General features: G+C 38.2%; 1 protein-coding gene across 5 annotated transcripts in view; it reads left to right on the forward strand.

Annotated features, from left to right (window-relative positions):
* The window catches only part of YLPM1 (YLP motif containing 1), a 37,095-nt gene extending 11,412 nt beyond the window's left edge, over positions 1-25,683 (forward strand). The window contains exons 5-21 of one of the 5 annotated variants that reach the window (XM_057373084.1): positions 331-2,637; positions 4,976-5,081; positions 6,902-7,382; positions 8,525-8,617; positions 9,000-9,174; positions 9,325-9,470; positions 9,821-10,008; positions 10,639-10,701; positions 10,985-11,104; positions 11,386-11,562; positions 11,780-11,863; positions 12,093-12,176; positions 13,668-13,754; positions 16,745-16,796; positions 21,590-21,720; positions 23,477-23,658; positions 24,016-25,683. In XM_057373084.1, coding sequence (XP_057229067.1) covers positions 331-2,637; positions 4,976-5,081; positions 6,902-7,382; positions 8,525-8,617; positions 9,000-9,174; positions 9,325-9,470; positions 9,821-10,008; positions 10,639-10,701; positions 10,985-11,104; positions 11,386-11,562; positions 11,780-11,863; positions 12,093-12,176; positions 13,668-13,754; positions 16,745-16,796; positions 21,590-21,720; positions 23,477-23,623 — 4,441 coding nt within the window. In that variant the 3' untranslated portion in view covers positions 23,624-23,658; positions 24,016-25,683. The other 4 variants (XM_057373156.1, XM_057373243.1, XM_057373322.1 and 1 more) reach the window with 4 other exon arrangements.
* The last annotated feature ends 1,477 nt before the right edge of the window (positions 25,684-27,160 follow it).

Below are 27,160 nucleotides of genomic sequence, written 5' to 3' on the forward strand. Positions count from 1 at the left end.
GGCAAAASTTGTTGTGTGTCTGAACCTTTTCCTCATGCATTGTTACCAGTTGGCCAGTTTTGTTTGTCTGTGGGGTACACTCTCCTGGACCTTTCTTTTCTGGCTGACATACTTATAGAAGCTCTTCTTGGAACTCTTTGCATCCCTTGCAAAATTCAACTTYAGCCATACTTTGGCCATCCTGACCCACACAGTGATGTACAACTGTGAATCGCAAACATCTTAACTACTTGACTTCAGGCATGAGTTCTCTATTTTGTCYAGAATTAATCTATAGTATTTTAATATGGCATGTTCATTTGAATAAAATTTCTGTTTTGTCATCTATAGATTTGATGGACCTCGAGGAAGAGGATATGACAAATTTGAAGGCTCGAGACAGAGAGGACCTCGTTTTGACTCCCAGCGCTCAGAAGGATACAGGTCACGTTTTGACCGACAAAATACAGATGGACAGTCTTCAAGATGGGGGTCTATCCCACGAGGACCAGCAGGACAGTTTTACACAACAAATGCATCACATGGACACGGTTCCCGACCTAGTGGTCCACGGTGGATGGGGCCCAGGCCTCATTTGGGACAGCAGCAGCAGCAGGCACAGACAGACTCACAGTCAGAAAGCAAAGAACCTTTTACAGACACAGCTGGTGATCAGCAGCCTGTAAACAGAACAGAGTCTACTCCTGACACACAGAGTGCAGGTCCCATTGAGCCAAATGAGGACCTGACAGACTCTCAACAGGAACCATCCAAATCTGAAATCAAAGAACCTAGTTCAGACCCTCCTAAAAAGTGGACATGGAGTTCACATGATCCTAACCAGCAAGTAGAAGAGACAAAGGCACCCACCCCACCTACTCAGAACCAGAATACAGTAACCCCTGTAACAGGAAATCAGGATTTAGATTCACCAGATGGCCAGCTGACTGCTTCAGATACTACCCAGGGTCTGCCTGGACCAGAAAACAGAGGGAAGGGGCCATTTATGCATGAAGATAGAGGAAAGGGACCAGGAAGCAGAGGAAGGGGCCGTGGCAGAGGGCAGGGGGATAGCCGTGGCTGGGGCATGGGCCGTGGAAGGGGGATGGGAAGGATGGATGGTGGCCGGGGAATGGGAAGGATGGATGGTGGCTGGGGAATGGGCAGGATGGATGATGGCCATGGCCGGGGAATGGGCAGGATGGATGATGGCCATGGTAGAGGATATGTATACAGAGGCAGAGGGCAGGCTAGGCAGGCATCCATCCGTGGCAGGGGAATGTTCAGAAGAGCTGGCAGCAGGGAGAGGGTGCCAGATWCTCAGTCAGGCAGCAGGGAGAGGATGCCAGATGGACAGTCAGGCAACCGAGAGAGGGGAATGGGTGGACGGTCAGATAGCCATGAGAGGGCATTCTCTAACCGAGACAGAGAGATACCTGGACACACAGGCAGCTGGGATRGGGGACGGGCAGGAAGCCGGGAGAGAGGCCCAGTCAGGAGGGCCTGTAGCCGGGAAAGAGAGCCCATGCGAGGGGCAGGTAGCCGGGAGAGGGAGCCCATGCGGAGGGCAGGTAGCCGGGAAAGGGTCCCCGTCAGGCGGGCAGGGAGCCGGGAGAGGGTCCCTGTCAGGCGGGCAGGAAGCCGCGAGAGGGACCTGGTCAGGCAGGCGGGTAGCCGGGAGAGGTGTCCCATCAGGAGGGGAGATAGCCATGAGAGGGAGGCAGGAAGATCTGAAACAGGCAGTATGGGTAAACCCATTCACGTAGGAGATGACCCTGACAAATTGCCATCATACCATCGAGATGAAACATTCAGGGGTTCTTGGGGTCATGAAGATGATGCAATGCAAGAGGAATTTCCTYTAGATAGTCAAGATGACCCATCTTTGGAGCATGAGCAATTGGATGACTGGGAAAGAGAACAGTACTGGAGAGATCACAACTCTGATTATCAGGATGATTCTGTAGAAGCATATGACAGAGATGACAGGTTGCAATCCCACCATTCACTGCCTCCATTATCTCCTCTACCACCACTACCTCCTTTATCATCTGATCATGACAGACGAGATTCATGGTGGGATGACTGGAAAAGGCCAAGAGAAAGGGAATTAGAGAGAGATCTAGATAGAACTGGAAGATCCTCAGATGTTTATGATCAAGATTTAGACAGAGAATGGGATAGAGATTGGGACATGAGACCTATGGATGACAGAGAAATGGGAAATCGTGACCTGGATATCCCCCCTCTGCCACCATTACCACCTCTTCCACCTCTGGACAGATATCGTGAAGATAGGTGGAGGGATGATAGAAACAGAGATCATTATGACCGAGATCTCCGAGACAGGGGGGAGCTTAGGATTCGAGAGTATCCAGAGAGATATGACACCTGGCGGGAGAAGCAGGACTACCCTCCTGAAAGGACTGACTGGGAGAGGGAACGGTTGTCAGATAGGTGGTATCCAGATGATGGAGAGAGACTGCGGTCTTTGGATGACCACTCAGATTCATCCCTTCCTCCTCCCTCACATTCCTCTGATATGCTGGGAGCAGATTCAAACCTGGACTCTGACCAGTCCTTGGGAGGAGTGATGGTCCTAAGCCAAAGACAACATGAGATAATTCTGAAGGCTGCCCAGGAGCTCAAAATGCTTCGGTGAGTTGCCTGATTCTGTGACTTTGAATAAGAATCCCATTCTGTGGGATCCATTTGAATTGATGCAAGTAATGGTTTCATTTCTTTCACCCACAGCATGATAGTAGGAMCTCATGTGAAACAAGTGATTTGGAGTACCTTTATCACATGTTTTGCAGATGCACTTTTATTCTTAAATAGATTATTATCCTTTTCCACATGAATATGGCATTCCCTGTATATCACTTTACAGGAAGAGATCTGTTCCATCGCCTGACCAATCTTTTTGTTATCCTCTAATTAACTTGTGGAGAATTGCTTTTCAGTCTTTTTGGTAGTGTCAAATTAGCTAAATAATTGTGTTTTAATACTTGCCCCTCAAGACATACATTAATGTGGTTAAGACCTGTTTAATTCTTTTGGATACTGCTTGCTTTGTAGTTAAAACATAGGTGGCTTTTTGTTTGGTTTTTTTTTTTTTTTACAATGCTTCTTTATTTGAGTATTTTCTTTTAGTTTTGTCAGTGAACAATTTCGTCAGACAAATTTGGTTGATCATAAGTTCTGAGAATCAGCATAAAATGAGTGATATGACAATTAGGAGCATATGAATGTCAGAGTTCATCAAGACCACATTTTTAGAAAGCAGCTACTAGACTTCCTAAGGCTTTAATAGGTGTTTATTATGAAATTAGTAATAGAGAAACTAGGCTGTATGAGGCTTTGAACAACCTAATCTAGTGAAGTGGGGTTGGAACTACGTGATTTTTGAGGTCCCTTCATCCCGAACAAATTCATGATAGAGATATTTTGTACTTTTCTTCAGGCTGTTTTGTTTTCAGACTTGTAAGATTGCTGAGCATCTGTCCCATGTGGAAGGTCTTAGTTGTGTGCCAAAATGCAAGAAAAATAGTTTTTACAAAGGGAGAACTTTTATTCTGAATAATTCAAATCAGATTAGATTAGTTCAACAGTGTTAGTAACTGTGAAATCTGTTATAAAGCCATATTTCTAGAAGTTTGGACTAGCAGATTATTTTCAGCTTTCTGACTTTCCCATTGCCTCAGTTGACAGGCATATGTTTTGCTGTTTAATGTGACTARCTGTAAGTCAGTGGACTTAAGCTAAGGAGCATAGTTTGGGAATCTCTATGAGAGTGGATCATTTATAATGGCTGAAATATTTTAAACATAGGCACTAAAATGTTTTTATGTAAAAAGTAGTTATGTATACATCTTTCTAAGCCAGAAAAAAAAAGAGGAACTATATGCATGATACTGATTTTTAATTGAATATGAGGGTAACCTTAAAATTAGTYACTCTGGTACTTCTCATTAGGTTCTTATAGGCAGGTGATCTAAGTCTGAACAATAGGAAAAACTTTATGGAGACTATTCATTAATTTTATGGGATTTTTTTGAGCCAAGAGTCATACCAGTAGTGTGGTGCATAACTGCTTTCATCTCCAAAGGTAAAGCCTTCATCTGGCCCGGTTTTTATTATGTGTAAACCAGCATACTCTCAGCTGCAGACTGTTCTTTTTTGTGATTTAATGTAGCGCTCAGTTTACTCTTTACTTACAAAACACTGAGGATTCTTTCCTTTGAGCCAAGTTCCCCTTCTGCAGAGCACTGAACACATGCATATCTAGATAGGGTGGTTTCTGTTATGTSTTGTACAGAGGGATCCCATTCTTAGTTGTTATGTAGGAGCTACTTCAATACACAAGGTAAATTAGCACTTAAAAAACATAGGTTAAAAATGTTAACAAAAACTGAAGAGAAAGGAAATCATATTCACTAGAACTTTATAATCCAGTGGTTGTAGTATTCAGAGCTGAACTTGGTCCCCACATCTATTGTTTGTATATTAAATAGCATTTTGATATATAAACCAGAAGTTAGACTCACCGTTTCTATATATTGGAATCTCTTGTGCTTTGTTGGCCTCAATCCTGTTACCATGTGAATCAGAGCAAGTAACTGAGAGCACTTACGTATGCATTTCCAAGGGATTTCTAGCATGGCGAAGGTCTTGACAGAAAATCCAGCTTTGCTTCTTACTGTCCAAGTGGAGTGGTTCTGGAAAAGCACAAAAGCATAACTGCGTGTCAGGAAACTTGTGATCAAAAAGCATGCAGCTAATACACTAAATGCCTCCACTGGTTAGGTAGATGTGAAACAGGCATTTCTGGATCACAGCATTGCCCATGTGAAGCCTACAAGCCTACACTGTCCTTTTCTTCTTTTGACTCGGCCTCTGCTGCTGTTGTAATATGTGTTTTCACCATGAGCATTGATTAACTTAACTTTTCATTTAAGCTATAGACTGATAATACTTTCTTATGATGCATGTGCAGAGAGCAGAAAGAACAGCTACAAAAGTTGAAGGAGTTCAAACCTGACATTTCCACCCAGGACTCTCCAAGAGCACAGAACACCAATGCAAGGCCAGGTGCCTTTCAGGTAAATTTGTCTTACATTAATAGCATGTTGGTAGTAATTACTGTTTATGTTGTATATGTTGAATCAGTTCCACACACTGATGGTCTAATTTCTCTGTGGCATGCCCTYCCTAGCAATCCTTACAACCTCAATAATCTTCTGTTGAGGCAAAACAACGTGGTTTTTTTGTTTTTTTTTTTACATTTTCCAAAGCCTTTTCTACTTAGTCAGTCCTCCATATCTTCTGAGTATGACCTATCAGGGATGGTAGCACATGAGGTTCAATAGTCTCGATTGCTGTGGGATAATGTGCAAAAAGAGGTGAGCTCTTCCAAAACAGGCATAAGGTTCACAGGAAGACCCTGCTCTTCATTGCTTAAGTTCTGTCAATTTGCACTGCTTTTCCTACTTTAGGAGCTATCTTCTCTTTGTAGTTGGAAAAAAAATGAGGATACGTCAATCAGAATCTTGAGATCTTTCTATGTAGCATGGGCATTAGCCTTCTGTTTGTTGTTTCTGTTGGGAATTCTTGTTACCTTCTGGAATATCATAAAGTGCATGGAAACTCACATTTGTGTAGCTCCATCCTGCTGTGATACAACTACTCCTCTACTACTTAATCTTCTGTGTAGTTCTGGAACTCTACTCAGATGCTTATATTTGAGGGTTTTGATAATTCAGAAATCAACTGAACTTCCGTGGTCATGCTAACTCAGGTTTATAAATCCTTCCTAGAACAAGTAAACAGTTTTGTTAAATGTGTATTGGAGAAGATGTCTGAGGTCATGCACAGTCTTTATTCTTCATCACATCTTAACCCCAARGTTACTTATACCAATACATTTAGCCATAAGGTGGTCTGGGTCTGTCATTTACCCAGACCAGTCTATGTTTGTCCCTCCTTCCAAAGAAGTGTTATGCAATGAATGAGGCRCTGCAAGTTTTCTTTTTGCCTAGGTGATCTCTTCCTTGTTTACAGTGTCTGCAAAGTAAAATAATAGAACTGATTTCCTACCAAGAACTTCAGGTATATTGGTGCCTTTAGGAAGTTACTTTACTCAATTTTGCTATTTTGTATCTCAGGCTACTTAATTCATATTCCTAGAGGCTTCCAAASAATTCTTTCTTGGAATTCCTGCCTCCAGATATTTCTGTTGTAACTTTGAACTGTTATTACAGAGGTCAGCTTTGTGTCCACCATTCTGTAATTTTTGTTGCACGTTGCTCATAAGGCTGCYTGTAACTTGGCATCTGTTATGATGCTGAAAAGATTTGTAACATGGGGTTTCTTGTGGATGTTTGGTTCATTGGAAGATTTGTTTTTGTTTGGTTTGTTTTTCCAGTGGGCAAGACATTTCAATGTCTTACGTTCTTTGGGTATTGTTTTCATTAAGGATTTTCCAGGTATTTCTGCTCTCTGAATTTTTCTAGTGGTTTCCACAAAGAAACTGGCCTTATCAATCCTTTTGCATATCACCAAGCTGCCCTACTTTTAGACTTTCAGCCTTCACACAGACAGCAGAAATCTTTGCAGACAGCAGGAGTCTTTGGGAACAAAACAGTAGATACATTTGAATTGAGATAGGCCTACTGGAGCTAAAATTGGTAAGGTAATTTTGAAGAAGAAAATAAGTAGTATTTAAGCCTTCAAACAGTGAGCAGACATGAAATCAGATCAGGCCACCAGTCTTTGAAAATAGTCCTCCTACCTGTAGCACCTTGATGGAGGTACTAGAAAATATATATGAGTTGATTACTGACTGCCATTGCACTTACTGACTTACAGAGGATGAGAGAAGGTTAGTTTACAGAACTACATTAAAAGTGCTTTCTGCATCTAGGTCTCTTCTCAGCTATCTTCAGAGGCACCAGTAGAAGCCCAAGCTATTAAACCTTCTCCTGCTGTTATTATAAAACCTCCCATGTTGTTCAGACAGCCCACCCCTGTGGCAAGACCTACTACACCTATGGCAAGGCCTACTACACCTATGGCAAGGCCACATGCTCCAGTTTCTACTCCAACTACAACCCCAAGTAATGATCAATCTTTAAAACCATCACCTTCTGCTGTGGAACAGGAACGCTGGGATGAGGACTCTTTCCATGGACTGTGGGACACAAATGAGGATAAAGGTGCAAATATGGAGTACGAGTTGTGTAAACATGAGTCAATGATGCCTCCACCTGTCTCCTCACCTGTGAAAGTACCTGCCATCCATACCTCCATTCCATCAGCTGTACCAGTGTCCCTTTCTCCAGTTATGCCACCAGTTCCTAAAGCACCCGTCATTCAGCAAACGGTGGATTATGGCCATGGGCGAGGTGGGTATTACRGTGTATTTGATCTGTATCAAAGAGCTAATTAGTCCTTCTGACTTATTTTTGGAAGGAGTGTTCCATGCAAAGCAGTATGCATGTTCTGCAGTTAATAAGTAGACTTGTGTACATTAACGATGTAATGCTGAGCAGTGCAGTTTTAAGAAGTCTCTAACCTCCAGCCCTGAGTTTAGTGTTTTTCTTACTGCTTTTAGAAAAAGCTATTTTGGTGTGAACTGAATAGTGTACAGCCATGGCTGTTTCCAATAAACACAAAATTATGTGTTATATTTAGATTGATATTAATACTTTCCCTTAATTCCTTTGTAGGTGAGTATGGAAATATATTGGGCTAGAAGATACTTTGGATGGTTACAGTTCTTAGGTGTGACTTAGTGATTTAAAGTGCCATGTGGCTGGTGTTTGCATTATTTATATACTGCATAATGGGTGGGAGGTACCCTCTAGCCAGAGAGGGAGACAGAGTCTAGTTCTGAAGGCCATGCACCCTGTACAGGTGGTTAAGATGAAGTAGTGAAGGACTCTGCTTTTAGTATTGAGCYAATCAAAGCTAAAATTCAATGCTAGTTTTTAAATATAATTAATCTCCCTCATATACTAAGTTTTAACTGGAGTGAAATCATTTCATAAAGAAATTCTTAAATTGTATGTTGTCATTTGAAGTGTGTTTTTTCTCTCTCTAAGCTACCATAAGAGAAGTGGAAGCCATATCTCTTCCATTAGCTAGATGTTTTACTAAAAGCTGTTTAAAAAATGTTGCTGTTATGGGACTCTCAGTTCCTTTTCTTGACATTATGGTAGTTCTGTGAGTTACTGAAACTTTCAGAGCATTTTAATGTTTATAATTTTCTGACACTGCAAGCTAACTGAACTCACCTGAAAAGGCAGAAGTCCCATTATTTAGATGGAATGATTTGCATACACATACAAACCCACTTTCACCCTTTAAAAACCATGGTGCTATTTATTTATGTAAAGCCCTTTTTGCATTATCCATTAAAAGAAACTATGGTAGGTTGATCTAGTCATTCTTAATGGCATTGACTGATTACTTTTCATGAAGAGAAAACAAAATGGAAGACATGTGTTTTAAAATGTTAATTATTCTTTTGTTTGTTTTTAACCAGATATAACCACCAGTAAAGTGGAACAGATTCCATATGGGGAGAGGGTAACCCTTCGTCCAGAACCTCTACCAGACAGGCAGACATTTCAAAAAGGTAGGGGATGCTTGGCTAGCTCTCAAAAAGTTAGTTTGCTCTTAAGGAAAGTTGAAGGCAATAAAAGTTTGTTCAAACTAAGTAACTCACGTTTGAGCTAGAGCCACTTCATTTTCTTCAGAGGTCCATAAGAGTAACAGTTTATATTGTCAAGAGGAGTAATGCMGTCAATAGCCTAGCCACTTTAAAAATTCAGTTTTGTAGCTTTTAAGTAGGATTGCATGGTATGGTTGTCTGTTACAGTTTGGAAAAGAGATAGTGTGTAATTAAGTCCATCCTAGCTCACATATCTTGTGTTTCTATATACTTTTCTTGCACTCTTGCCTGTTGCCTTTTTTTTTCCAAGATATTAGTTTGGATTTCCATGGGTTTCTCCCTTCAGAGCATCCAGGTCGCTACAACAGAGAAAGAGATCGTGAGCCTTATTTTGAGCGTCAGGGTAATTCCAACACAGATCATCGGGATTTCAAGAGAGAGCGGGAAATGCACAGAGACCGTGGTTCTGTGGACTACGAACGAGAAAGATTTGAAAAAGAGCGGCATCCTCGAGATGATAGGTACGTGATTTTGGAACGCTATTGCAATCAATACAGTTGAGGTTGTATTGTGTATCAGGCTGTCCACTTTGCCATTTTGAGGTACATGCTCCTTTTGTTCTGGAATCCATGGTGGAAATTCTAGAAATACAAAAAATACTGTTTTGACAGGGTTCTTCCTACTACACCTTCAAGAACTCAGTCTTACCGTGACAAGAAAGACCATCCGTCCTCCAGGCGAGGTGGTTTTGAGAGACCACCATATGAACGGAAGACAGATCGTCCACCATATGATCATGGGCCTTCCATGTTTGGAGGTACAGTTTTCTCAATTTTGACATCACAATAGAATGTTATGAAAAATAATGGACTTGCATAGGTGAAGATTAATTGGTAGAAGATTGATTTGCCGTATTTATTTGTTCAGAGTGTATAATTCAGGAAAATTTCTTTAGGTGATGTAATTTAGATTTGTTTCTCATTGGTGATGAGATCATAAAGGAAAAAGTTACGGAGTCTGCTAAAAACTGTCTTTGAAATAGGTTTAAGATCAGAAATTTTACTTATTTTGAGGACATGTGTGAATTTAACTTAAAATAATGAAGGTCTGTTTAAATCAGCTCAGCCGGGTATGAACATCTTAATTTTTTTATTTTACTGAACTAAGAAAATTCTTCTGTCCAAACACTGGAATTTGAAGGTGATCGTAGAAATTACCCCGAGGAAAGGATTCCTATTTCTGCTCCATCCATGCCTCGTCAGCCCCCACCTACTCCACGAGTGGAAAGGAAGCCAGAATCTAAAAATGTAGATGACATTTTAAAGCCACCAGGACGGGAGAGCAGGCCAGAGAGGGTGAGTATAYATTCTACAATCAACAGTTGGTTTCTACCATGTCTGTATTCTGATAAAATGCTGGTGGATGTAATGCATTGGGAACAAGTGTGCATTTGAGGAATCTCTGGAAATTAGCTTGGTTCCTTWGGAAATGCTTAGAGTGTTGTAGTACAGCTATTAGAAGTCATAGGASAGGTAGACTTCCTGGGAATGCTAAAAGCAACTTAGTGTGTAATATTAAGGTATTTTGGCCTCTTCTGAGGTCTTCACTTGGGTTTTTGATATTTCGGTGTAAAGAYTTGGCTTTACACAAAGTCAGATTTGGCAGTGCGCCATGTTGTATAAGAAATAACATAATTTAGGCTGTAAAATATTTAGATGTTTCATTCAGTCAAATGAATTAAATGAGTGAAACTGAACCAGATCTAGAACATCTTATGCAGCCTAAACTGCTTAATTCAAAAATTCTGAATTAAGTGGAACTACTACCATTTCTCATAGTCTGATTTCTAAAATAGATAGTGAGTGCTTGATGATATGCCAAAATATGAGCCCACTGCACATAATTCTCTAGAAGGAAATGTTTGCAAAAGAGATTCTGTTAAATGTAGTACAGTATCCTGTCTTCTTACATGATCTTTGTTTCAGATTGTGATCATCATGAGAGGATTACCCGGCAGTGGAAAGACACATGTAGCAAAACTCATCAGGGTATGTTAACAGGCACTCACTGTGTAGTGCTGCTTGTCTTTTACATGTGCTTCCTCTGCTGTTTGCTTTCTGTTGGCCTGGAATTTAAGTCTCTTACTATTTTGTGTTCCATGTGATGTGTGAATCTTCCACCACTCTTAGCAAGCAGGGGGGTGACTACTCTCTTCTTGTTTTGAGTATTGAGCAGGGAACTGCTGTTGGCCAAAAGTATTTTGAAGATTCTCTGTAGCAGAATGGAATTTTTTACAGCAAAGGTATATGTTTCTTTTTGCTTTCTTCCCAGGATAAGGAAGTAGAATGTGGAGGACCTGCACCAAGAGTGCTGAGCCTAGATGACTACTTTATCACGGAAGTGGAGAAAGAAGAGAGAGACCCAGATACAGGAAAAAAAGTTAAAAAGAAGGTACTCTTAATTCAGTTTCTTTTCCTGACAAAAAAAGAGGCATTCTGGAAAAGCACAGTGGCAATCAGAATTTCAGTCTGTGGGTTGGGAAGAGTGCAGAGATCTCTGGGCTGTTTTTCAAAAGAAGCCAGCATGACTTAGGCTGGTATGAGAGAATTCTTAAAGACTGACCTGAAAGGTATTTTTCACATACCAGTGTACCTTGTGATCATGACATTCAAGTGTTGAATATTAGCTTTTTATAGATATCCTCTTTCTTAAATGCTTTTGTCCTTGTAAAGGTGATGGAATATGAATATGAAGCTGATATGGAAGAGACCTATCGCACCAGCATGTTTAAAACTTTTAAAAAGACCTTGGATGACGGCTTCTTTCCCTTCATTATCCTTGATGCTATCAATGATAGAGTGCGACACTTTGAACAGTTTTGGAGTGCTGCAAAAACGAAGGGGTTTGAGGTAATGGAGCCTAAATAGCATTTGGACTTGCTGACAGCCATGTACAGATGTTTCTGAACTTTTGCATGGAAGATGTCTCCCACATTCGGGAAAAATGCTGTGATATACAGTGCAGGTTTTCCTTTCTTAAGGTGTACAACTGCWGAGTGTATTATGAGGTAGAAAAAGAGCTCTAAAAATTGATTTCTAATATTTAATATTGTCTTTTTCTTTCTAGGTCTATTTAGCTGAAATGAGTGCAGATAACCAGACATGTTCCAAGAGGAATATTCATGGACGCAAGCTAAAGGACATCAGCAGGGTAACTGTATATATCTGGAGTCCTATTGTACTTTTGGGCCTCCTGTTTTTTGAAAACTATAGGCTACATAATGCTTTCACTTTTCCTCTAAGAAGTACTGTTAATTATCTCATGTGGTTGATCAAAATTACTGAAGTACAGATACATCTTGTTAGTGATCAGAAACCAGATTTTCCAATTAATCTGTTAGATTTTTAGTGGTGCTTCATTTATGTTTGTGTTTTGTTAGATGTCTGAGCACTGGGAGGCAGCACCACGCCACATGATGCGCCTGGACATTCGCTCTCTGTTGCAGGATGCTGCTATCGAAGAGGTAYGAATCTCTGTGCTTGGTAAAACTACAAATCAGGTCAATGTGACTATATTGAAAATACAAAGCAGACAAAGAAATTATCACAAGGAGGCGGTTATAGTTGGCACTGTAGAAAGCCAGAATCACTGTGTCAGGGAAGTGTATTCCATTATTCTTGTCAATTACTCCAAACATGAAGGTACAGTGTTACCTTTTATCACCTTTTTGAAACTCAGGCTTAGGTATCTTTGAGCAAGAGTTGAAGTCACTTTGCTCTTAGCAACTGTTGATTACCAGTTAAAGAGATTAAAGAGAATCTTTGGACTCTTAGATGAAACGCAGCACTATTTCCAGATTACTGAATTATTTAGGTAATATTTTGAGAAAGCAGTTGGAGAAAGTAAAATAAGGAAATTAACTATTTTGAACTCAGCCTTGTTTTGAGAAATACAAATATGTGGCAGWAAATGAAGAAATAAATAACATGTAGCAGCAGGTTACAATTGCTGTAAAAGTATGCTGCCTTTTTACTCTTTTGCAGAGTGCAAAATTTGCAGTTTGCCATGACATGCAGCTTTGTGTGTCAGCTTACTGTATTGTTGCATTCTTCTTTGGCAGTTGTGTCAGGAGCTCTGGGAATAAATTAATGTGTTGATTGTATGGTCTTTGTGAATGAACCATATCTGCTTGTTGCTGTCAGAACAGCTCTTGACATGGCCATAGAAACCACTGAAGTAGACCGAGAATCTTTGCAGTTTGTCATGATAGCAAGTTATTATTAAATCTCCAAATTCTTTGCACTGGAAAATAGTAAGCTTTAAGAGGACAGCAAAAGGCTTCCCTCTAAAGTAGGCTCAGAGACCGATAGATTGAGGTTTACAAGGTTTTGCAAATTATGTAAAGAATTGTGCGTACTTGTAGAGTTTTATGTATTCCACAGTATATGCATGAGTCCTCATTAGAGCTGTGGAGCCCAGAAAGTATTGCATTARATGAGCAGGGTTAGATGTATGGCTTCAAGCATTCTTGTATTTTGTTATTTCTGTGGTTATTATTATTCTCTACTGTGATTTAAAAATATATGGAAGATAAAGGCTCTGTAGAGATATTCTATGCAGAGAGAGCCATTCCAGTGATTTGTAAATGGCAAGTTTTAAGAAYTTTTTCTGAGATTGCAAGTTTTGAAATGTGATTGTGGGGGAAGCAAGAGAAATATCTTGCTGTTACAGATCCTGGTAATACAAGGAATGCATGTAAAGGAAGAGAATGAACTATTTCTCTTTTCCCCAGAAAATCTTTGCAAAGATTATTCTTTGTCGTACTGTTGCTAGAAGGGAACCTGCTTCTGAGGAAATCCATAATGGGCGCCTTAGTCATATATATTGCATCATCATTCTTTTGAAGATGAATTCTTTCTTTTCTATTTCAATTTGGAGTCTTCTACYTTGTTAAAAAGAAAATACTTAAAAGCCAGGCAGTGGCTTGTAAGTCTGTGCATATGATTTGGAACAGGTGGAGATGGAGGATTTTGATGCAAATATTGAAGACCAGAAAGAAGAAGTCAAGAAGGACACAGCAGAGGAGGAAGAAAGTGAACTGGTAGGAGACACATCAGCCATCTCTAACAAATTGTTCATTAATGTGTCTGAGGGAGAATCTCAGTCTTACAAGTGCCAACCCATTGCCATTCTTAACACTGCGATCTTAACACACATGTTTCTAGTAGTTTTTTACTTACACATTTCTAGGAGAACTTTAATGATAAATCATATTATTTCTTCCTAATTTATTTCTAAGAATATGTGAGTATGTGCCACAAACACTATTGTCAGTGGAGCACGGTAACATGCCTTTTAGAGACATTTTAAATTGCAGTACRCTATGCTGCTGTCTTTCAGATAATCTGAGAATTACACTAAGTGGAGGGATGGGAAMAATGGGCAAAGATTAATTTAGCTTATTTCCTTTCACGTGTCTAAAGAACTTTCCTCAACTGTCACAGTATATAACAACAGTTATGAAGACTGCTTTTTCTGCCACGGTTGACTGACTTTGTTTGTCAGGTGGTATTTCCAAGGTGAGGCATTAGGTCTCTTGGATAAATAAAGGTTATAGAATTGTCCTGAGGGCTGGCTTTTYTGAGTATGTATTTCAAAGGCTACGAAAGGCTTCCTGCTGTAACTTCTTGGTATGTGTTGGAGCTGCAACTGGTCAGTGCATGATGAGTTGAACGTCGCAAATCTTGGTTCCCACAACCAAGCAGTTAAAGTTCAATAAACAGGAAGTAACCAAAAATGTCCAAGATGAGCAAAGTGCTTTTCCTTGATGGAAATTTACTGTTCCTCAGGAGTGGCAGTTTAGAAAGCAGTTGAAATACAGAATTAAAAAAAGCTTAGGAAAAGTGGATTTTAATAAACATCTGTTTTTTGCAACATGACTCATTTATTCTCTTTACTAAATTATTCTTTGGCGCAGAGTATGAGACTGCATAATGTGTGGTTAAAACATTTTAATGACACATCCACGTTTACAAGAATATGGCTCCTAGTTTCATTTCCATGAGCTGTAGCTAAAAGAGAAAGTTGTCTTTAGCTTTTGAGACATCAGTGCATAAATACCTGTGTGTGTGTATGTGTTTATGGGTTCCTGGGAGTGTCCTRATGTATAGCACATATAACAATAAGCCTTTTCTTTATGAGACAGAAAACTCGGTGGTGAAAACTATGCAAATTATTAAAAACCTGAAAGTAATCTGCATATAAGAATGTGTTCTATTCAGATTCACAAGATATGAAGAATAGCAAAGCATTATCTACTGTATGCAATCTCTGGAATTCAGTCAGATAGCTAATCTCAGAGAATTATGTCAGACAGAAAGGTGGAACAGGATATTCTTATTTGAGATCTCTTGCCTTTTTGAGAGCCTTTGGTAAGGGCTCTGCAATTCATTTTGCTGCATTTAATCCTGTGGGAAAAGGGAGGTCTGAAGCTCCTGCCATCTGGCAGATACCCTTGAAATATCCAACTGTCTTGTACCAAGGGATAAAGTCTGAATCTTTGCTTATCCTATTTGAGGACTGGGATATTGTATAGATTCAGTGCACAATAGGCCATTTCACACCATCAAAGTCACTCTTCTTGCTATTATCAACTCCCATAGGATTATTTGTAGCATTCAGACAGTTCTGCTTTTCTGTGCTTGATGGCATGAATTATTGATACATTTAACTTAGTGTTCTCACCAGCATATTACATATCACTTTGTTTAATGCAGGGTTTTAGTGGTGGTATAAACTTTCTGAACAAACTTTTAAGGTGCAACTTGGTTTAAAAGTATTAATATATGTATAGATACGAATTTTATTTATTTGTTACAAGGAAATACTGCAGCATAAACTGTCTTGGTTTGCATTAATTACAGATTTCATTAAAAACAAGAAAATCCAGAGATCTGATAACCTCAAATCACTGGTGCTTAATATATGCTTAATAGGAAAAAGGTCATTCAAGGATTTTGGATCAAATGCAGTGTGGCTCTCTGGAATTTACTGGAATACACTAATTTAGTAACACATAGTGTTAACAAATACACTCATATTTTTACCGCAGTGGAAGTGACCTATAAATAAAGCAGGAAAAAAAGTTAGTGTAGTAAAACTGGTTTGTGGATTATTTGTTTTCTTTTTGAAATCTTCTAGAGTAGTTATTTTCTCTCTCTATTAAAAAACATTTTAAAAATAATTAAATTCTCACAGGGCTTCCATTACATTGAGCTTTCTTATGTGGTTGCAGAGGAACATAAGTATGTTATACCAAATCTGAACAGCTGACATGAGGGTTGATTACTAATTATTTACTTGTCGAAGACTATGAAAAGAAAACAAGAAGCTAACTAAAATAAATACCTTTTTGCCAAATTTATTATCATTATGCTCATTTACAGAGAATCAACTGGCTAAAAATCATTACACATGGTGGCATTATTTGTAGGGAAAAATTGTTTTAAAAGAATCAATGAGCTAAGAGTACTATTTTGAAATGAAAAGTAATATTTAAATCCTAGTGATTCAGCAGATACTCTCATTTAAACAAGAAAGAAATGGTTTAATTGTGGATTAACCACTTATACATTAATTTAGTAAAAAAAGGAGTCAGTGAGGCTTGTGAGTGGTAAATGTGGGAATGTGATCATAAAAGCCTACGGTAACTTTTTCATTTCTATATGTAAAGCTTTGAATATTCTTTATGCCTGAAAGTTMTATTGCAGTAACTTTGCCACCTGGGATAATACAATACAGTAACTGTGCACACAGTGCCTTTGCTGTCTGTTAGACTCATTCTGGAGTTCTGTGTTTGCAGAGGGCAGCGCTCTTGTAGTGATTTGCAAGGGCTGCTCAAATCACTGAATGCGAAGTGGATGCAGAAGTTCTGAAATACCAAGTAATTGATCTACTTCATCTGATAATGAGAATTGTGCCTTACAAAAAGAAATACCTTAAACTCCCATTATAATGCTGTTTCCAGTTCAAAAGTGATATGCATGTGTGTCTCTCTCTAATCCTCCGAGCTTCTTTCTGTGTATGATTTAGGGTTACATTCCGAAAAGCAAATGGGAGATGGACACTTCTGAGGCAAAGCTAGGTGGGTATTTATTTTTTCCTGTTTCTTATAGTTGGTATCTAATGATGTTTGCAAGACCTGAATTTTTGTTTTTTACTGTGCCTTCATACAAAAACAAATAAATGTGTTGATTTCATACGTGTCTGAAAATGCAAAAGCGTCTATACAGAAAAGGAATTTATCTTCTGCCAGAGGCAAGAGACTTTACCACTTTCTAATCATCGCTGTTTTATATACTCATTAATTGTTGCTCCATCTGTTCAAGGAAAGTACCTTGTCTTAAAATTTTCAACAAGCAATATTTATATTCTTCATATTTTCTGTGTTTATTGTTTTTATATAAGCAAAGAGTCAACTTACATTGTACTGTACCTTTTTTTCATATTGCATACCCTTTTTTAAGCCTAAGTCTTGAAACTTCTAACATTCTTTGAGACATGTCTCATAGCTGAACTGTATTAAAAATGTTTCTCAATTTCCAAAATTGACATCTGTGAAGCCAAAGTAGTGGCATGCTTTGAAGTTGATTCTGAATGATTAGGTGCCAGTGTATATTTTCAACATCTTAGGTATTGGAAAGTTAAAAGTTCATTAYGCTTTGCAGTTCTAGGAGAGCAATGGAATTGTTCTTAGTAGATGGAAATGGACTTTTCATGAGCACAAGGGCATGATTTTTACTGCACTTTCTGTTCTGATTAGTTGCTGATACTAGGATTCTGTCCAAGTCAAAAGTGACTTTCAGGCAGAAATGCATGCACCATGGCTATGGTGAAAGAAGTATTCGTAGAAAGGGGTTTCTGGTTATTATGATCAATTTCATTGTGGGCTTTTTTGCTGAACAGTAATGGTTCTAAGTGAAGATTTTGTCTTGACAGTCTACTCACAACTCCTATTTTTATATCATGTCTGTGAGAAGTAACATACTTGAATGGGACACAGCATGTCTTAACATTTTGAGGTTTGCTCCTGCACGTGTGGTACAACCCTATGTATCATTACTTTCCAATAACCAAAATCACAACTACGTCATAGAAATAGCATTAGAAGGTCTGGCTTACATTATCTTTTGCTGTTAAGGGCTTAGCTACACCATCTCTTCTGCTACTGTGCTCTTTTTTAAGTCATATAGTTGTGGATTACRTTGATGATGTGGCACTTGCAGTACAACCAAAGGCACCTGGTGCTCAATGATTTTGGTATATCAAACAGCTAGGCAATTAGAAAATTAAGTCAGGATTGTTTTGAGTTTTTGTTATAAGCAATGATTTCTCTAATAATGTAAAATTATCTCTTAAGTTTATACTAAGAAGTGTGTTGCGTTTCCTTTCATAATGAATATTCCMTAATGTAAAACACAGGATTTTTATGTGGTTACCATTTAAATGCAAAATGGGTAGAAAGCAGCAGTCACTTTTATGCTGAAGTAAGTTACTTGCAAGGCTGTTGCAATATTCCTTTAACAGTCAAACTTCATGTCAACAACAGTCAAACCTGACGTGAGCATGCTGCAGGTCACAGATACAGATGCTGAGAAGGGCTTTCTATTAAATCTGTATTCACAATTTTACAACTACTCTCTAGATTCAGTTTCCTATTTATATAAATTAAAAGTAAATTCTGACAGAAACTTAGGTTTAAAAAAAAGCCAGGCGTTCCTATGTAAGGAATACAGTTCCTTTGGAAAACTGCTCTGCCAGGGCAGACAGCTTTTAGCTCAAGATACACATTGTGAGTAAGAATTACTATATTTAGTTCACAATAAAACTTCATTGTAGATGACCAATTATAATTATTCTTGGAAAGGCATGTAAACTGTGGTATGCATTTGTTTCTCCAAAATTGAGTTATTTCCTGGGAGCTGACCTGCCCATTAGGTTTATTGCATTAGTCCCAGAAGACACACATTTGCAGAATGATGTAAGTGCAGACTCCAGAAATGATGCTCTGCGTCTCATTTTGCTTTTTTGTTTTGTTTCCGAATAGATGTTGTTACAGGAAAAGAGAGTATATCTTGGTCATTGTAATAACCTCAGGAAATGTCTGAAAAGTGTGAGTTCTTTAGCTGCAAACACTGACTTGTGACAATCGCCAAACATGCCCAGAGCTCTAACTTTAGCACAGATTTACTTTACTCTTATATTCCCCTTGAGTATGTGTGTGATTTATCATTTCCTTACGTGCTGTACGCAGCCACAGTTTTCTTCTGTAAGTCTTGTTCGTGGATCTTCTCAGTGCGTAGTGTACACAAGTTCTTATATTGAAATTTAACGTAATGGACACTCATTTTTAAAACTGGGCTATAGTGTTTAGTGCAATGCTCTGTTTCAAGGTGTGGCTTAGTAGTGAGTTCTACAGACTTTCAGGAATGGAGAAATAACCTCTGGTGTAGCTGAAACTTTGATACCATTGTAAAATTTGCTCTAGAATGCAAACAGAATTCTACATAAAACTTTGTGAGTTTTGTATAAGAAGGGCAAAATTTAATTTATTATTTAGTTTTTAAAGGAGCTAATTAAATTAGTTACTTTCTGAAGTCCTTTTAAAATTCCAAAGGTGAGTTTTTAAGTTTTGTGGGTTTTCAGAAAACGCTGCTGCTTTGTTGGTTTTAAAATCTGAAATTATAAAATGATGTTCAATAGTTTATCACTAAATAATCATCTGCCATAAATAATCACAAGCACCAGTGTTACAAAATGACACCTTGACTCATTTCAGAAGACAATATTCTGAAAAAATCCTTTGTGGCAGATTTTTGACATTTGTGTAGTGTCTACTGCATGACACATGTACCTTGAACCACAGCAGTATGGATGGAAGCAGACCCTTCTGGAAAAGCAATCCAGCTTCAAAAGTGGAAGGAGACAACATTTAAAAATAAATTCTGTGTAGCAGTAACAAAAAGGGACAGAGGGGAACTACATATTCGGAACAGCTTCTGAGCTCCTCCACTGATGTTTGAGCATGACACGGTTCTTCACATTCACGTGTGAATGTTTTCAGTTCTGTGTGCAGCAGGGAATGGGAGACTGAACTTAGTTTCACACTGGTAATGAGGTGTGCTTGCATCATAGCATGTTGTCTTCCAACAGGAATATGTCTGTCTACAGGTATTTGCCAGCAGAGAGCGCCTCAATTTTCACTTCTCCATGTTTCTAAATGCTTCGCAATAAGTTTGTTGATCTCCTTTTCAATGTTAGTTTTTTCTGGAAATGCTTAATGCCACAAATGATCTACATTAATTGAAAGTAATACTGAGAAACAGTGCAAGTATATTATGTCCTGGAGTAACAGAGGAATATTGTATAAATCAATTTTGTCTTCTAGAGGGAGTGTCGCCTATCTGTGGAGATTGAGCATCAAATTTGGCAGATTTAACTTAAAAGAAGAACCTTTATTAAAACATGTAATAGATACATATATTCTGAACATTTTTCTTAAATGTTGGCTATTTTAAGAAGCCAGGGGGATTATAATGTTTTATTAGAAGAAATTCTGTATCTGTTCTAGGGAAATGGGGCAAAGGTGGAGTCTTTAAGAAGTTTTGAGCTGTATGAGGGAGAAATAACTTCATTAGTTCATGGCATTTAAATTATACTAGTGTGTCTACAGTACCATTGCCTCACATTATCTCCATTGTTACTCTTCTCTCTCCCATATTAAGTAAAAAAAATCATCTCTGAACTGAGCTTCTTTAAGTACATACTTTTGAACATCATCTATTCCTATCCAGATAATAATGCTGACTTGTATTTGGTCCATTTCTGACGCCTTTGGTTGGTGAATTTAATTACAACAGTGACTTCTGAAACAGTATTTCTAACATCACTGGGAATGGTTTACTGAATGTAATTGCCAATCTTAGTGTTCCTTCTACACAAACTTGAATTGTTGGCTTATAAGTTGGTAGCTTACATTGACAGAAGTAATGGAATTTCCTTTGACTTGTAAAGCTGGTTTTCCTTTTCATCCTTTATTGTTCATAACCTTATGATGAATGTTTCATCTCCTTCCCAAAGACAGTTTGCCATATAATTTCAAGAAGGTGTAATTTGCTTTACTGAAAATAAGTGTCTAAAAAGGAACAAAATTTTAGAACCTAGGAGTGGAATTGTTTCTCCTCATGCKGTGTATCAGTTCAATAAGAAAAAGAAGAAAATGAGGACTGTTGGACAAACGTACTGCTCAAATATTCATGACTGATCTCTTACACCATGAAAGAAAAGATTCTRAGATATTTTTCTCCCAGTCCTGGAAGACTTTTTAAGTGGTTTGCCTTATGGGGAGAGAAAAAGAGAGGGGAGAATCAGGCTTTCCAAGGAGGCTTGTTGTTTAGCAGAAACAGTATCTCAAAAACTTGGTTTTGATGCATTAAATGATATGCCACATGTTCCCTAATACTGCATGTATGCCATGTTTGACACAGTATTGATCCCCAAATCTGGGAAAAGTGCTACAGCTTCAGTATTGTGTTCAAATGCAGAAAGATGGATCTGTGGTTCCTAGCTACTGTTGGCTATATTGTACCTGTAAGGACAGACTGCATATAGATCCGGAAGCGCAAACTTTTTCTCCCTTATATAGATAACAACACTGAGTGTTATTGCCACACAGTTAACATGAAAGATCAATAAAACTTGAAAACTCCTTTGAGTCTTCTCTAGTTTATTTCAACTCATCATTCCACCTCTCAAGACAAGCTGGATGTACAAATTCTGCTGCTCGTTCTTTTGAAAGTTTTCCACTCTCATCTTGTTTGTGTGAATAATAGAAAAAAATAATCTCCCTTAACGCTGAGGCTCTGTGTTTGTTCTCAGACAAGCTGGATGGTTTGCGAACTGGCACTAAAAGAAAACGTGACTGGGAAGCAATTGCCAGCAGAATGGAAGATTATCTGCAGCTTCCAGATGACTATGATACACGTGCTTCTGAACCTGGAAAGAAAAGGGTAATAAATTTTCAAATGAATTACTGGCTATATAAAACCCTTTAATGGTCTGTGTGAAAAAGATTTGATATCAAGTCATTCAATATCTATGAGTATGGGAATTTCACTGACTCACTTTTCAGTTTGCTGTTTCATTAGATTCTGTAAGAGGTTATTCTTGCAAGTAAGGTCTTCCAGAGGTAAACATAATAATTATAACAAAGCTAGGAATTGTAGGTAGTACAGACTAACTATGCATGATGTGGCTTAGAGACTGAGAATGGGATGCTGTCCCATTTTTTGCCAGAGGAGCTGATGCACTATGTTGGAGCAATGAGAGTCCTTTTCTCATGCTGTATGTTTTGTCGTGAGATAGTGTGATATACAATGTAGATTGCAAAACTAGGTGATGATTTTATTAAGGTATTTTTTGTTAAGTTTTTCTAAAAAGTAKACAGAAACAGTACACTGTTCTCATATTCAAAAAGATTTGTCTCAGGAAAGTATCAGTTATTTAGGTTTTACATCAATCAGGTCTTGTAGATGTTACTTGCATAAAGCTTGGGAGATGGTATGTAACTTTATATGTAGTTCTGTTCTGAACACAAAATGCTACATGTTTAAATTCTGTTGTGGAGAAAGGGGGAAGTCATAGAGGGAAGTGAAAGAAAGGTAATAGAAAGAGGTAATAATTTTTTTTTTCTCTAAAATAGACCAGCTTTTGCCACTAGAAGTAATTTGAATTAACTGTTGGTATTTGGGTATTGTTTTGCTCTGTAATATCAAAAAGAAAACCAGAACTACTGGACAAGCATGCCTGAGAGAAATGGAGATGCTTAAGGCATTGGCAGAGGAGATGATGGTGGAAGAAAGTTGACATTGCTTATCAGTAGGAATTTCAGGGGAAATCCCGGTAGGCTGTGGATAGGGAGGTGCTGGTTGAGAGTTGATAAGGCTACATCCCCCAGTAACACACTGGTTTGAATGAGATTAATCAGTATGTCAAGGAAGAGCTCCTTACTCTTTTTTCTTGTCCTGGAGTGGTGTGTTTCAGCTGAGTTTGTGAACTGTAGCCTTTACTCATTGTATCTCTTATAAGCTCCCTCCTCCCCGTTGCTCTCTCTCCCATCCATGTCTTGTTTTGTGGGTGTCACTGTGTGTCTGAACAGGATAAATGCAAGCGATCTGCATTACATGAAGAGGTGCAGTGCAGATATGGAGATGTAAAGCTGGGGAAATAACATATGTGTGAAAAAGTTACATAGTGTAATAACATAATGGAAATATTTAAATGGAAATGTATCATGGAAGATAGAGAATAAAACTGTCCTTCATTAATTTATTCATTGCTGAGTTGCTCTTTAACACTGTCTTTCTAGAGTTTCATAGTTATCCCTAGCTGTTTCCATTGAAAGACAGATTTCACAGAAAATTAAGATAGTAAATGAGTCTCGGTTCATTCTTCCTGCAGAAAGCATTGCTTTGAGCAGAGAAATAATTGTAGTAGTTACACTTCAACTCTCAGAACTATAGCACTGAAATGGAAAAAAACCTTATAATCTATATTTATTCTGCTCCACGGAACACCTGGTGTATTCAGTTTTAAAAAATGTAACATAGTTTCCCTCTTTACCTATCAGAAAAAAAACCCAAAACCTACCTGTTCAAAGGAAAATTAATAGAAATCAGTATTCTTGTACTCTTACTTTCAGTGGAAAGCCTTGACTTGTGTCAGGATTTCTTGAAAGATACTGTACTGATAGAATGTTTTCCTTAGGTGCGATGGGCAGATCTAGAAGAAAAAAAAGATGCTGACAGGAAAAGGGCCATCGGTTTTGTAGTTGGACAAACAGACTGGGAGAAGATAACAGATGAAAGTGGTCACCTTGCCGAGAGAGCCCTCAACCGCACCAAGTATATATGAAAAAGTGGTTAAGTGGATTTTTTTGTGCCTTTAAGGTAAATATTCAATTTTCCTGTGGGTTTATAGCCTTGATGTTTTTCAAGAGTTGAGGTTGCAGTTCACACCRTTGTTAGAGTTCTCCCAGACAAGGCTATTTGATTTGGAACCTTGTATAGGTGTCAGCTGTGCCTATGTCAACATGCACCCTTCTGTATAGCACCCAACATTAAAGGGAGAAGGATTGTCAGCTATCAAATCTCCCAGTCTTATTAAAAGGATGCTTATGGTTTCATTAAAAGTAGTTTAGCTGTGTGCCCTGTTCCTGTTGAGTTAGATTTTGCTTACTGTATCTTAATTCTAACCATGTTAATTACTGGTTTACTTGACATAACAAATGTTTCCTTTCTTTACAGGCCATTTGCTCTGAGGAGAAGTGAACCAAGGTGTCATGAGCATCTTGCATGGGTCATGTCACTCCCACCTTCACAGTTTTTCTTTGTTACTTTAGTTTCAGCCAATTTTCTTGAGATACTGGCAGATAACCAGCACCCTCAAAAAACTCATTGAATCCCACTGCTCCTAAGTGAGAGAGACAGTTTACTTTTTAATATTTTTGGAGGGGGGGGGGGGGGGGTCAGTAGTTTTAGCTGCTCTTTGTGGGATAAAGTGGAAGGATTAGACAGGTGTTACCTCCACTGTACCATCACAGAATGTTTATCACCTTTGCTCTGTGGATGTTCTCGTTTTATACTGTATGTACCTTGTAGCTTATTGTATTAGGAAGCAGAACAATAAATTTCACTATAAACTCAGTGTTTTTGGTGGACCATATAGTATGGTTTTTGTTTGATGYTTTAAGTGTGGTCTGTGTTCACATAGTGCTCAGAACCATCCTTATCTGGAAGACATACTGTGCTCATATTTTGGAATGTGTCCTGTCTTCTAGGTTTTTCACCTCTCTTCTTCTCATAGACAGGTCTATTAAGACCCCACCTGCTGTTCATGTTCCTGGAAAGCAGGAATATCATTATTTTTTTGGATCCTAGTTTCCCAATTATGTCATATTTTCATTACTACGTGAGTATGAATTCTGTTGGKTGGCTCTGTAATGTTCAAAGTAGTGGTGTGTGAAAAGCCTGTCTTTAATGCTCAGCATAAAAACAGGTACTGCAGAGTTCTCTGAAGGGCAGGCTAGAAAATCTGTTTTGGTCTTATGATAACTTASGAAAACTTTTAGTCCACACTGATCCCTATCAGGGTGTTTCATTCCATTCATAAGTCTATTGTCTCATAGAGATGCGTCATTAAAAGAAGTAACAAAGACCAGAAGTGATACCCTTCTGTTCTTTTAATAAATATGTTAAGCTTGCTAAAGAAAGATCATAACAGTCCACACTATTAAAAATGGTACAGATTTTTCATAGATGCTGGGATATTGCTTCTCCAGAGCATCAGATTTGCTGRTGAAAACTTTCTTTTGTCCACCCAGGTTTCAAAGTAAATGCTTTGCATTAACAATGTTGTAACCAGGCAAGAGGTTTAAATCTGAAAATARTTGCTGTTTTAATTATGAATTGAATTTTTTCTTCTGATCTTTCTAAGGGAAGAAAATGAAGTCCTGAATTTTCCTTCTCTGTTGAGTTATTACATTGTATTTTGCATCTAGGTTGGTAAATCAACTAGTTCTGGTGTGGTGGCAGTTCAGGCTGTTAAGGGAGAGCATGGTTGCAACAGATGGGTTTGTTTGCCATTCTGATGTTTTGGTTTATTGACTGCTTTCAGCTTTGTTTGTGGTGCGTGATTAAAAGTTCTTTAGTAAACAAGGGGAATAGCTGAACTTGTGTTATGCCCTGAATATGTTTAATGCAAGAAAATTGAGCTTCATGCATGCAGCATGTTAAAAACAAGGTATTAAATATGCATTTTCTGTGTACATGTACTTTACATAGCATATGTACTTCTCAAAATGTTGCTAAGTAAGTACTCTTCTAATTGTGACAGAGAATTGTTGACAAAGGGAAACTAATAGTTAACAAGAGATCAGTACTGTGCATTGCTGTGGAAACCAGGTGAGCTTCACTTTGGAGAAGTTACTCTCAGGTATGTGTAAAGTGGTTTTCAGTTTATATTCAGTTTTCCATAGCAAAACTGGTGCTCTTGTGGCACAACATCATTATGAGTTGATGCTGTTTCTTAACTCTTAAGAGCTGGTGGTGATTTTTTCTGTATTTTTGCTAATACAACTGTACCAGATCCTTTTCTAATATTTTTCTTTCCAGGCTAAAGAGTTTTTCTGGAGCATTCAAATGGATAGTGTGTGACAGAAGTTATAATAGTGTTTATTCTTTTTGCCATTTTTGAAATTATTTTAGCAGATAATACCGAGAGGTTGTCACTGTTTATTTTGTGGTGCATGTAGAACTAAAGATAAATGAGAGAACTAAAGATAAAGAGAATATGCTCAAAGTTATATTTTACTCTGATGAGAACAGAAAATATATCAATCTTGAAGTTTAAGGCAAGATTCAGTTAAGAAAACTTAGCATTGTAGACTGTTGTCAGACTGATCGGAGAAAGCTGAAGGGCTTGGGTTTTGTTGTTTTCTTGAAGTTCAGAACTTTTCCCTTTCTTTAGTACAGAAATATCAATATATCCATACCCTTTACATTTGTTTCAGTTGGTTTGAATGTTCAGCAGATTAGTCTTCAACTTCTTGGTGGGGAGTGGCTCTGAAAGAAAATATTTTATGCCAGAACTATAACCTATAGCAGATTCTACATATTCTAGACCTTCAGTGACTGAAGAAATCTGGCAAAAGGAAAAAATCATCATTGCTATGGGTAGAACTGAGGATAGCTAGGCAGTTCCTTGCTTGGCTCACAAGCAGAGGTGGGTGATTAGAGATTTTCTTTTGTCTGGAAAGTCCTTCAGTACAGAATACATTGTCTTGATCCTGCTTTAGTTCTTACTCATTTGTTCGCTGATACAGTCAGGAGAACCTTTCACAGCATTGAGCAGAAAGAATACTAACTTCCATTGGTAACTAAATAGGAAGTTATGCATCTAGCACTCTGATGTAATGATCCATCTTTGACCATGCATGCAATTACGCTTACTCTAAGTTGAACTGTTTCTATGCAGTGCATCACATTGAAAAATGCAGCTCTGAGAAAACATTAGCTGCTGCAGAATGGAGTTGCTACCTTTTCAGCAAAGTTAATTACTAAAACAATATTTTCTGTGAATTACATTTTCTTATGACACTTCAGTTTTTCTCAAGTCCATTTGCTTTTTTAATATTTAAGCTTCCTGTCTTATGATAGAAGTACATGTGGTTTTTGCAAGGGARTGTGGAACACACATCAGGTTGGGTTTGGCATTTTTTGGACTTTGCCTCTGTCATCTTTGATAACCCTGTCCATCAGTTTTTCCTTGCCTGTCTGTCGATACATAAAATACATCACCGCTCTTGTCTCTTTGGAAGGCAATAACTATTTTCTGAAGCCTTTKAATCTCTGAGCAGCTGGAAAATGAGTTCTAAATTCTGGACTTGTGGTC

Source organism: Malurus melanocephalus, unplaced genomic scaffold (assembly GCF_030028575.1).
Source record: "Malurus melanocephalus ecotype Western Australia unplaced genomic scaffold, MMel_1.1 scaffold_0, whole genome shotgun sequence".
Taxonomy (NCBI): domain Eukaryota; kingdom Metazoa; phylum Chordata; class Aves; order Passeriformes; family Maluridae; genus Malurus; species Malurus melanocephalus.